The sequence below is a fragment of the Carassius auratus genome, chromosome 32, assembly GCF_003368295.1.
Source record: "Carassius auratus strain Wakin chromosome 32, ASM336829v1, whole genome shotgun sequence".
In the NCBI taxonomy this organism is placed as follows: domain Eukaryota; kingdom Metazoa; phylum Chordata; class Actinopteri; order Cypriniformes; family Cyprinidae; genus Carassius; species Carassius auratus.
The window spans coordinates 7,608,550-7,621,554 of record NC_039274.1 but is presented as its reverse complement, the minus strand read 5'-3'; the positions used below and the strand labels follow the sequence as shown (position 1 = coordinate 7,621,554).

Here is a 13,005-nt window from a genome sequence, read left to right as displayed (position 1 = left end):
CCTACGCCTACTGATAAAGGACACCGTCAAAAGTATTGACGGCGAAATAGATTATGTATGACAGGTGCAATAGCCTATTTGAAAATCGATAATTTTATTTTTTATTTTTTTATTACATTTATATCTGAATTTATGTCAACCTATAGACTTTCAAATATCAAAATATCAGGAATTCATATGTATTTGTGTACAAAATTACATTTAAAAAAAATTTCCTATTATATTTTGCCTGGAAAAGCCTCCTACAGGGTAAAAATAGGCGTCGGTTCTATTTCTAGCAAGCAAGCGTTTTCACCCAGGCGGTTTGTAAACTCTATTCGAATTAAAAACCGACACGCCACGCGGCTGAGACGCTTGCGCCACGCATCCAGTGTGTCGCCGGCCTGACTGAATGACTGACTGAATAACTGACTGACTGACTGACTGATTGAATGACTGAATGACTGATTGACTGAATGACTGACTGACTGACTGACTGACTGAATAAATGACTGACTGAATGACTGACTGACTGACTGACTGAATAACTGACTGACTGAATGACTGACTGAATGACTGACTGACTGAATGACTGAATGACTGACTGACTGACTGACTGACTGAATGACTGACTGACTGAATGACTGACTGACTGAATGACTGACTGAATGACTGACTGACTGAATGACTGACTGAATAACTGACAGACTGTCTGACTGATTGACTGACTGACTGACTGACTGACTGAATGACTGACTAAATATCTGACTGAATGACTGACTGAATAACTGACTGACTGACTGAATGAATGACTGACTGAATGAATGACTGACTGAATAACTGACTGAATGACTGAATGAATGACTGACTGAATGAATGACTGACTGAATAACTGACTGACTGACTGAATGAATGACTGACTGAATGAATGACTGACTGAATAACTGACTGAATGACTGACTGACTGCATGACTGACTGACTGACTGACTGACTGACTGACTGAATGAATGAATGAATGACTGACTGAATGACTGACTGACTTACTGAATGGCTGACTGACTGACTGACTGACTGACTGACTGACTGAATGACTGACTGAATAACTGACTGACTGAATGACTGAATGAATAACTGACTGACTGACTGACTGACTGAATAACTGACTGAATGACTGACTGAATGACTTACTGAATGAATGACTGACTGAATGACTAACTGAATAACTGACTGACTGACTGACTGACTGAATAACTGACTGACTGACTGACTAAATATCTGACTGAATGACTGACTGAATAATTGACTGAATGACTGACTGATTGAATGAATGAATGACTGACTGAATGACTGACTGACTGAATAACTGACTTACTGACTGACTGACTGACTGACTGACTGACTGAATGAATGAATGAATGAATGAATGACTGACTGAATAACTGACTGACTGACTGAATGACTGGCTGACTGACTGAATGGCTGACTGACTGACTGACTGAATAACTGACTGACTGACTGAATAACTGAATGACTGACTGAATAACTGACTGACTGAATGACTGACTGAATGACTGACTGACTGACTGACTGAATGAATGACTGACTGACTGAATAACTGACTGACTGACTGACTGAATGACTGACTGAATGAATGACTGACTGAATAACTGACTGAATGACTGACTGAATGACTGACTGACTGACTAAATATCTGACTGAATGACTGACTGAATAACTGACTGACTGACTGAATGACTGAATGAATGAATGACTGACTGACTAAATATCTGACTGAATGACTGACTGACTGACTGACTGAATAACTGACTGACTGAATGAATGAATGACTGGCTGACTGACTGACTGAATGGCTGACTGACTGACTGACTGACTGAATGGCTGACTGAATGACTGACTGAATGACTGACTGACTGACTGACTGACTGACTGACTGACTGAATGACTGACTGACTGACTGACTGAATGACTGACTGACTGACTGACTGAATGACTGACTGAATGACTGACTGACTGAATGACTGACTGACTGACTGACTGAATGACTGACTGACTGACTGACTGAATGACTGACTGACTGACTGACTGACTGACTGAATGACTGACTGACTGATTGACTGATTGACTGAATGACTGAATGACTGACTGACTGACTGACTGTCTGAATGACTGACTGAATGAATGAATGAATGACTTACTGACTGACTGACTGAATGAATGAATGAACGCTTGGCTACAAAAGAACAGCAGGGTTGATTGATACAAAGTAGTCCTGAAACTTCTATAAGAGCAAATTCATAAACCATGCAGAGAAGACCACAGTCTGCAGCTTTGACACCGGCATTTGTAATGTTTGGACATTTTCGTAGCTCTGAGAGAATTGTCAACGTTATCTACAGTTTAACGTTAAAAGTGTAGCCTTTCATATTTTAATGCTGCAGGCAGCGTTATCTAACATCAACTGATGGTGCAGTGTTGCCTGAACAAATCACAGGGTTGTCCGGTTATTTACTGTTCTGAGAACATTTTTATTCATCTGGCAACTGAAAAGCATGGAATGCTATTATTATGAAAGTGAAAGTGAAAGTGAAGTGACATTCAGCCAAGTATGGTGACCCATACTCAGAATTTGTGCTCTGCATTTAACCCATCCGAAATGCACACACACAGAGCAGTGAACACACACACACACTGTGAGCACACACCCGGAGCAGTGGGCAGCCATTTATGCTGCGGCGCCCGGGGAGCAGTTGGGGGTTCGATGCCTTGCTCAAGGGCACCTAAGGCGTGGTATTGAAGGTGGAGAGAGAACTGTACAAGCACTCACCCCACCCACAATTCCGTCCGGCCCGAGACAAGAACCCACAACCCTTCGATTGGGAGTCCAACCCTCTAACCATTAGGCCACGACTTCCCCCTATTATTATTATGATTATGATTATGATTATGATTATTAATGGTAGACTTTATAATGAGCATGCTGTAGTTTTAAAGCAGGACTGGGAGTGAGAAAACAGTTTCTACAGCTGCAGCACAGTCCCAGTTTCACACAGACCTCTGGCTCTGCTTCACTCTGCATATTGGACTTTGGGAGGCCAATTGCTATGGTACAAGTTGAACCAAGCTGTGATATTTATGCATGAATGTATTTTTTATTCTTCTTTTCTTTTCTTTTTTTTTTAAATATATTTTTAATTTAGATCATAGTGCCCCTGGAATGGTTTCCTCTTAATAAACCAAATGTACCATACACCTGGTAGGAGACTCTATTAACCATCGTCTCATCCTCAGTGGATACCAGTTTACCTTTCTGTCAGAGAAAACCCCATTATCAAAGATCTGAAGCCTGCCTCACTGGTACAGTAGCTAAATGTACAGATCAACCAATTTATGTGCTCTTTTTTATTTTAAATTTTTTTTATGATAATAGTAACAAATCCTTTATGTGGTTTCCAGATTGATTCCTTTGAACGTCTTTATTACTATGATGAACACTTAGGACATGCAATGTGGTAAGTATGCTTAACATACTCATATTTCATCTGTAATCGTGTTATAATTGACAAGTTATTACAATTTCTGTGTCTAAAACACCTCCACACCATTCTGTTATCATTATAGGTACATCCCTTTCTTCCTCATCCTCTCCTTGTATTTCACCGGCTGCTTTACACAAGTTAAAGATGAGAAGATGCCTTACTTAGACTGGCTGCTACTTGGCCCTAGTGCAGTGTACTATTGGTAAGTGAATTATTCATTCAAGTCAATTGCAATAATTTTTGGAGAAGTAGAATTTCTAGTCACTGTGAAACCACATGCTCATGCCAATTAATTTTTATTGTTTTAAATGTATTTACAAGTAAATAGAATATTTAATGAAAATATGAGCCAACAATACATCAGAATTTAGATATTAAATGTTCACGTTGTCCAAACATTAATGTGGTTTAATTCTTCAGGTATCTGATTCCTGAGGGGCAGATCTTTGTCCTGTATGTATTCACCTTTTTTGCCATGGTTGCCACTGTGATGCGCCAGAGGCTGATGGGCTTCGTGTTAGACAGCAATGGCTGTTTCCTCTTCATCATTACTCTGGAATTAGTTCCTGTCTGGGTCGCATATCTGTGGAATGATAAAGTTTTGCGTAAAAAGTATCCCGGTATCATGTTCCAGAGCCTTGGTCTTTCTATACCTTACACATCAAAGGCAGTTAAATATATATATATATATATATATATATATATATATATATATATATATATATATATATATATATATATATATATATATATATTTATATATAAAATGCTTTGCAGAATTTGCACTGGATATGGATATGGATATGGATTCAAGAGATTGCTCACCCAGAAGGGAAAATTCTGTCACCATTTACTCACTGTCAATTTGTTCCAAACCTGTATGAATTTCTTATTGACCACAATAGAAGATAATTTGAAGAACGTTGGTAACCAAACAGTTATTGGTAGCCATTGACTTCCACAGTAGGTAAGTGAAAAAACTGTTTATTTACCAACATTCTGAAAATGTCTACTTGTGTTCAACAGAAGAAAACTACTTAAACAGATTTAAGTTGAGTGAGTAAATGATCCCCTTTAAAGGCAGGGTAGGTAAAAAATGTATAAACAACTTTCTTCCAAATTCGTTTAAACTTTCTATATATATCAATGCATAATTAAAATGTAAGTACTCTGATAAAAAGAGTATAAAAATCGAGTGACTCTAGACCGTTTAATCTGTATTAAACACAGCTCATTATTTCCATTCGGGACGAAACATAGGATTGGCTTAGGCGACTGTCACTCTCTCGCAACCATGGCAACCACACTTTTGCCACACATGACCTGCCCACTTGCGCGCGTACATTTGATTTGAGGAATTCAAGAGGCACGGATCCTAGGAATACCAAATGCCTATGCAGTTAGTGAAGGCAAACCAGGCAAAAAAAGGAAGACAGTAACAGTACAAGAAAAGGCAATGAACAAAAAGTCTTTGGATAAACAAAGAAATAAAACGTGAGTTAATATCGGCGTGGCTTTCCAGCGATGCGAGAACTGAGGGAACTCAAGGGGCTGAAAAGTGACTCCTTGATGGCTTTATTTCTGCTGGACAGGTAAATCTTTATTTTTGTATTTTGATCATACATATTTATTTTTTTGTTTATTTTTTCATGAAGCATGTGTCATTAGCACACGTAGCTGCATAATATAGCTAACATAACATTACTTAGCGAGCCGTAGTAGAGAGGATAAATAATCTATAGGCCTAGCTCAAGATGATAGCTATAGCGTGGCTTTGGAAGGAGGGAGGGGGTGGAGTGAATGGAAATAATGAGCTGTCTTTAAAACAGTCGTGAGAGGCCTACAGACACTCGATTTTTATACTTTCTTTTTCAGAGTACTAACATTTTAATTATGTATTTATATATAAATAAAGTTTAAACAAATTTGGAAAAAAAGTTTTTTATATATTTTTTACCTACCCTGCCTTTAAGGAGTTGGTTTTAATCTTCACAAGGCAAACTATACAATGCCATATTTGTATATTTTGGTGGACTGAATAACAAAGTAATTTATTTATTGTGGCTTACAGTAAAAATGTTGCTTTTATGTCCTTGTTTTTCCGGAATAAAGTTTGCACTCCCTTTTATATGTTGTGAGTCATTAAGTGTGATCGTGAGCTGCACCTTGTGCAGTGGACAGTAAAATGTGATAGGTGGAATCTTATATCAATGTTCCTATGACAGACAGCTATCATTTACGTCAACACTGCAGTGGACTTTAGTTCCTACAGGTAATGACTCTTTCCCTCAACAGCAGAAACGTGTGTAGACATGGTGAGTTTGATAAACTCTTTGTCCCTTCTAAAACTAGACAAAGTTTTTATTCAGAAAATATATTATTGGAGATTTGTTAAAAAGGTTTCTCCTGAAATTATTTTAGAATTTTTCTCATATAGTTAGTTAAAAGGCTCTATTATAAATGTTATTGCTATTTTGTTGTTCTTGTTTTTAATGTTTTTTCTTTCTTTTCTTTTTTTTTTTGTAAATATACTGAGGATGTTGACTGAATTGTTTGAATGATGCAGTTGAACTGTTTTTGCCATGAATATATCCATTGCTGTTACATTTTTTTCTTTTCTAAATTTTATTTTTCATTGATTCATGGTACATTTTTCAACTGGTTTTTTAAATCTCTTTTCAGGCAAAATTCTTATCACAAACTCAGATTGATGGTGAGCTGTGTTACGCAGAAATAATATGTTTGTGATCCATGAATATAGTGAAATAAACTAACTATTCTTTCAAAAAAAGACATATGCAATACATTAAGATGTGGAATTGGTTTATACAGTAGTTTAATTGTTCTCATGCAGAGTTCAAAGAATGTTTCTCGCTTTATGACAAGAAGCGAAAGGGGAAGATTGAAGCCAAAGACCTTATTACAGTCATGCGTTGTCTGGGTACAAGTCCCACATATAATGAAGTGGACAGACATCTGCAAATCCACAAAATAGGTAACAATCTCATGATTAACACATTATATTGAATTGGGACTATGTCTTCCTTGTCTGCTCTTCCATAGTGTCACCTGTGGCTAACAGCGATATACAATTGGACTAGTGGTCTCATTATGATGAGCATGTTGAAGCACTGGTATCAGACAAAATCTGATTCTGAAGAAACATACTTTGTAGTTAGTCCTGAATTTGAATTCTTTGCTTTCTTTAATGTTAGTGGTTCATACATCTTTAACTGTATCCTAATCACAGATAAGACCGGGGAGTTGGATTTTTCTACATTTCTAACCATGATGCACAGACAGATGCAGCAGGAAGATCCTAAGACTGAAATTCTGGAGGCTGTGCGCATGACGGACAAACATAAGAAGGGCTTCATCCTGGATTCTGAGCTACGGGCCAAACTCACAGGCTTGGGAGAAAAGCTCACTGATAAAGAAGGTAGACATCATCTGAGATTTAGCTTCTGGGTTTACAGTACATTGTTGTATTCATCATTGGCAAAAAAAAAAAAAGTATTTATTTTAAAAAAAAATTAATTAAATATCAGGATCAGTATTTATTTGAATAAAATGTATATATCCTGTTTGTTTTTAGAAATAAATTTGAATTTAAATAAAATAATAATTTGATTTTAAATAAAATAATTGAAACAACTAACCCAATCATAACCCATGTTTAACAGACAGAATGAAATGTGTTGTTTAACTATTTTTTAATTGTGAATTATTTTTCAGTGGATGAGCTTTTTAAAGAGGCTAATGTCGGCCCTGATGGATTTATTTATTATGAGGAGTTCACTAGAATGGTCACACTTCCTACAGTTGACTACTAATGAAGAACAAAGGCTTGGACTCTTACCCTACAGAATGCAAATATCTACTAGCAAGAATTACATATTTGTGTTCTGTTTATACATTGTATATAAAATAACAATTGATTAAATGTTACAATAAAGCACTCATATTTGGATATACTGTACAGCTTGATTCAAGTATTCACCACTCGATGGCAATCATGAAGTAATCTGAATAAATACAGCATGGTTGATAAACGTTGTAATGAAATTCACAATATTATTTTAATGATGTTTAAAGATTGTTAAGTGAATGAAATTGAAGCTGTTTGTTGTACACATTCAAACTATTTTTAACCTGTGCACGAAATACAAAACTGAAACCTATGAGACACCATCCTTTCCCCAATCCAGGGCGTTGATGAACTCCTCTTCAGTGAAGGACAACAGCTTGGCTGCTTCAAAATGCATCTTTTAAAATAAAGTCATCAACATAAAATGCTTTTTTTTTTAAGAAAAAAGTGCATTTACTGAGATAACTAAGTGAAAATGACAGATTCAAGTAATTGTAAGGAAACTAATGTCTTACCTTCTATCGTTTTAAAATATCTATTAACTTAAGTTACTTTTTAAAACCCGCACTGAGCTCAGCCTTCTGTCGTTCCAGTTTTCTGTTCTCAACTTGTAAGGTTTCAGACTTTTGTTGTTCCTGACTGGTTGAATCCTTAGGTACACAAACAGCAGAGAAATGTGAAGTGAACAAAAACGCTAAATATAAATGTGACAAATGTCTGGAGTAAGGTTTCGTTGCACATAACTTCACTTGGTTAATCTGAGTTGACGTTACCTTACTGCTCTGTTTGAGTTGTGTTTAAGTCCTCTCAACCTCCTCCAGAGCTCTATTCAACCGCACCTCTCCTGCTCTATAGACACATGCATTTACATATACCTTAATAAAACATACTATAAAGATTGTGTTTCAGATCCAGATATCCCGATTAAATATCTGTTTGTTAAAAAAGGTGGATCTTTGAAGGAGCTTTTAAACCTAAAACTACCCAAACATGAGATGAGTTTTAATTAGTCTAAAGGGAGATGACAGTGAATGTTTTTTTTTTTTTAAACTGACTCTACTGTTGTTCTCTATCCTTATTCAGTTTCCATGTCTCTGTCATAAGGGGAAGGGTGAGTTCCAAAGATATCTGTCCCAGAAGCCCTAGAGCAGTGCGCTCTGGTGTCTGAGCAGCTGTGGTGTAGTCTCACTTTACACACGGAGGAATAATCAGGTTAAAGGGCTCATGCCAAGGATTCCATGGCTCTGGATCCAAGCAAAGCTCTAATTAACAGGAATTATGGCATTTATACTATACATCTCCTACCCCCAAAATTAGTTGAAGTTTAAAATAAATGATCAAAAATGGTCAAAGGAATATTTTTATTCAGATCAGTAATACTTGTTCTGTCATAAGGTCACTTTTTTCAGTGGCTTGTGGGAAGATTTATTATTTGATAATATTTTGCCAAAAAAAAAGTCTTGATTCTTCAGCTAAAGCTCTTTGCTTCTCAACTTGAGCCTGCTGGACATTTGCACACCTCTCTTGACCTTTCCTCCTAAATCCTTAAAAAAATTGCTGCATAAAGTGCTGTTTTCCACATCCTTTCAGATTTGAAAATGAGATTTTGAGTAAGATTAACTTGAACTGACTGAATAGATGAACTCACCTTGAACACATCTCAAAGTTACCTTACTGTTGCATTCATATGTGAGTCTGTTCAGTTTCAGTTGAAGTTTAGCCTTCAAAAATATGATTTGAGCTTCTGTAAATATGAAATGAATGTATTTAGTATAACAGCTCAGCAGAATTATTATTTGAAAGTATTTCTCATCTCCAGCACAGGGCATGATGTCATCCTGCACGTGTTCCTCGGTGAGATCATCACTAACTCTGTCCTCATTATGCTGATTGTTTTAGCGAGTGAGAAATCCCCAAAGTCTTCGGGAATTGCAACATCATCAACCAGTCTGTGGCGCTTTTCTAAAATTGGAAGAAACTGTTGGTCCTACCCAAACATCTTTGACAGATAAAGGCCCAACTCCATCCAGAAGGGGCTTTCATTAAATACCTTGCATAATTTTTTTTTCTTTTATGTTTTACGTTTGAATAAAAGTTTTGAGAATACACTTACTGTGGATTCTTTCGATTTCCTGACCCTGGCTTGTTTGGCTTTGAAGATTTTGGATGGAATGGAAATATGTTTCTGTAACTAATGGGGTCTTGTATTTAATCCAAATTTGAATTGATTCATATATTTGTTTGAGATGACCCATTGTAGGGGGTTGCTTAGATGTGGATTCTTTTTTTTAATTTTTAATCTGCCTTCCTAAAAGGACAAAATGCTATGCTGGCAGACAGCAAAAGATGTTTCTTATGTTTGTCAAATTGCAAGGACCATTACCTAGAAACTTCAAAATCACAGTCAGAATCAACCGAGATATGGATGGAGATTGTTTTGGAGAGCACCTCATTTTGATCGCTCTAAAAAAAAAACATTATCGACATCATATACAGTATTAAGATGATGATACACAGTGCCAACCAGGTGAAACACAGGCCCCACGATCTAACGTATCCAGATACATACTATAACTATACATTAAAAGATACTAATTAAAAGCACAGCCTATTTTCTCTCAAATCTTTCTTACCAGAATCTCATGTGCTGTTTTTCAAGTTTTTTCTATTCTTACCATAACTTTCTTTGCTCCTCGAACAAGTTCTGCTGTTTTTGCTTCTAGTTCTGCATTGAGATGCCTCAGGAGCATCGGAAATTGCATGCAGTTAGATATTAAGCATACTGCCATGTGATCTTCAATCCGCAATTCTTTATAGCACCTGTCAATTGATAAAAATTAAACACAAAGCATTAGATAAACTAATGTGCATTTAAGTAATAAATCCATAAATACATGTATTCTTTTTCTTTGGCTAGGAGGTCCATGTGAGGGGGTTTCTTTGAAGGAGCAGAGGAAGACCTGCTGGTAAGACGTTTGAGGCTTTTTAAACTGATTGGAAAGTATAAAGTATAAATTGGAGTTATCAATCATACTCTGTCTCCAGAAAACTACATTCTTTCCTATTTCCAGAGCATTTTGATAATTTCTTCCTTTTGAAATTGTCAGTGTGAACGCACTACTTTAGACTGTGCAATGCACTTTCATCGTCTCATATGCCATTCAGTGAGGCGATTTGATGTATACACACTTGATTCTTTGAATTCCTTTTTAATAAAAAAAATGCAATCATAATTTACGTGACAAATAAATCAAAGATAATATCCGTAGGATGTGTATATCAGACCATTAGTTATTTTATTGATATATTAACTGCTAAATATGTCAAGGGAATTCCAACACAACCCCTAAAATGAACTCTAAGTGCCTGATAAAAAAAGTGAATATGGCTGAAATCTTTTAAAGCACTGAGAGGGATATTATCAATTCTTACAGACAGGCAGTTATGCTTCAGAACAGTGGTTGACCGATCATTACTGGACTGAACTACAAAAGTCGCTGCAGCTCCCTCGTGTGGGCCTCCGCTGGTGGCGCAATGCGCATGCGCGGTCCCAGCAGCATCAGCTTCCCCAGCGGTCACCAGTCAGTGTCTGCCTCTGAACCTGCAGCAGCTCCAAGTGTTTGCCTGCTCCTCGTGCACGCGCAGGGCTAGTGACCTCAACTACAACTGCAAACCATGAATTACCAACGTGATCTATCAAAGCCGAGTCCGATTTGTCCGTGAAGTCAACAGGCGGTGATCGTGATGTACTATCTACGGAGGAAAGCAGCATTCTCCGGGTTCAGGTTAAGGCCTACTTGTTAGATCTCCATCCTCGTCTCAACGGAGTCGCGTCGTGATGGCTGAAGACCAGCAGCAGTCTGGCCCCGGTTTAGGACCTTTAACGTTACCTTCCGCGGTTCAAGGATTGCATGGGACTGAGACCAATGCGTTGCAGCTAAAAATAAAGAGCTCGATCTGGTAAGCGCTGTCCGAGATATGTGAGTGAGTGAGTGCTGCTGGATATGTGTGGGCAAAGGAATTAAAGGGTTTCCATCCTAAATAACTCTATTCCAGATAACCCCTCGTTTCCACTTGACAGTGAGTGATTATGACTAGAGTAAGTTAACTTATTAAGTTAGTTCCTTATTAATATAATGATACGTTAACTTAATTTACCAGAGTTGCTGGTTTGTTTTGGACACCGATATTTCGGTCTGAGCATATTATTCACGTTACAGTCTGAGGTGGGTTAATTTACTCGTTCTGACCGTCGTGAACAGTGTAGTCGTTGTTTACAGGCTACGAGATGCTTTTGTCGTTTTTGTGAAAGTGTGAAGAAAGTGAAATGTCTGGGTCTTCGGGGGGATTTGGAGAACGGTTTGCCGCGACCACGCGCTTTCAACAGATTCAGTGGGCGCGCCTGCGGTGGTAAACAGCGGCGCGCATTTAAACGGCCAGTGTGCATGTGTGCAATGCTTTCCTCAGACACGACTGAATCCCAGAGATGTTGCTCTTCTTCATTTAGTTCCATTAGGTTGGTTTGCGATTTTCCAAAATGTGCATTAATTGACCAGGGAAGCGCTTAGTACTTAGTCGAAACGTTAGTAGTAAAGATGAAGACGTCGTGACACATGCAGCCATTGATCGTAATGTCTACAGCGTTAAACACGCATTTGTATTATGAAGTAAATATTGAGACTACAATATATAGCTTCTGTTTGCATAGTCACTCAACCCAGTCTTGACGTGGGTCAGTAGTTTTACCTGGAATTGATCATTGTTGGTGAACATTGCTTGTAGCAGCGAAAATAAAAAAACGCTGACACGAAATATTGCAGCCTCCCTCTCACCCTCCACCCCCCTCTCACCACCACCCTTGTTTTTGCATGTTTTGAGACATGCCTCTGCTGCAGCGGCTATACTGTACTTCCACGTGTATTTACACTGTGTGTACATTTACACGCACGTATATATTTCAGTATTTATTATTGGTGTTTCTGATGAGGCTTTTGTAATTAAGGTGTTTTCAACATACATATGATATTTGTTTTCAATTCTACAGTTTCACAGGCCTCCCAAGGTCATGGGGAAGAATGGAAATATCACTGAAAGTGAATATGTGATATCCAGAGATAAATATATATATATATATATATATATATATATATATATATATATATATATATATATATAATATTATTATTATTATCAGCTCTGTATTATTTCACCAGCTATAAAGTCTGTAATTTTAAGTCCTTATCCAGTTCTTATAAAATATAGTGGTAATTAATTTGTAAAAAGTAGTGGGACTCCTGTATCCTGTCGCCTATTCCTTCACTCCGTCATTATTGAAATATCCATTTATGAGTTCATAAAATCAGTGGAATGATGAAACCCTGTTGACATTATGACCTTAAAAGTAATTTCTTGGAAAGCTTTAATTAGACTGGTTTAGGAAGACAAATAACAATTAATCCAATCATTAAGTAACGGTGTTACTGAATGCAGTTTTGTCTGGATATAGTTGTGCTTGGTGGGCTTGGCTCCCCTGTACAGTGGTGCTCTGGGAATAGATTCTTGTATAAAGATTTTCTAATTATTTTACCAGTTAATTTCCT

At 37.2% G+C, this 13,005-nt stretch overlaps 2 protein-coding genes and 2 pseudogenes across 3 annotated transcripts in view; 3 read left to right on the top strand and 1 right to left on the bottom strand.

Moving 5' to 3' along the window:
- Positions 1-2,302: 2,302 nt before the first annotated feature.
- On the top strand, positions 2,303-4,212 carry LOC113052482 (ceroid-lipofuscinosis neuronal protein 6-like; annotated as a pseudogene).
- Positions 4,213-5,754: 1,542 nt separating this feature from the next.
- On the top strand, positions 5,755-7,593 carry LOC113052481 (calmodulin-like protein 4). Its single transcript, XM_026216908.1, has 5 exons — positions 5,755-5,852; positions 6,220-6,250; positions 6,392-6,532; positions 6,788-6,976; positions 7,273-7,593. The coding sequence occupies exons 1-5, from the start codon at positions 5,850-5,852 to the stop codon at positions 7,368-7,370; spliced, it is 462 nt and encodes a 153-aa protein (XP_026072693.1). The 5' UTR covers positions 5,755-5,849; the 3' UTR covers positions 7,371-7,593.
- Positions 7,594-7,953: 360 nt separating this feature from the next.
- LOC113052376 (testis-expressed protein 9-like) lies at positions 7,954-11,177 on the bottom strand (annotated as a pseudogene).
- LOC113051495 (DNA-binding protein RFX7-like) overlaps positions 10,784-13,005 on the top strand; it is a 30,324-nt gene continuing 28,102 nt past the window's right edge. The window contains exon 1 of one of the 2 annotated variants that reach the window (XM_026215285.1): positions 10,784-11,365. In XM_026215285.1, coding sequence (XP_026071070.1) covers positions 11,244-11,365 — 122 coding nt within the window. In that variant the 5' untranslated portion in view covers positions 10,784-11,243. The remainder of the gene's footprint in view (positions 11,366-13,005) is intronic. The other variant, XM_026215286.1, reaches the window with a different exon arrangement.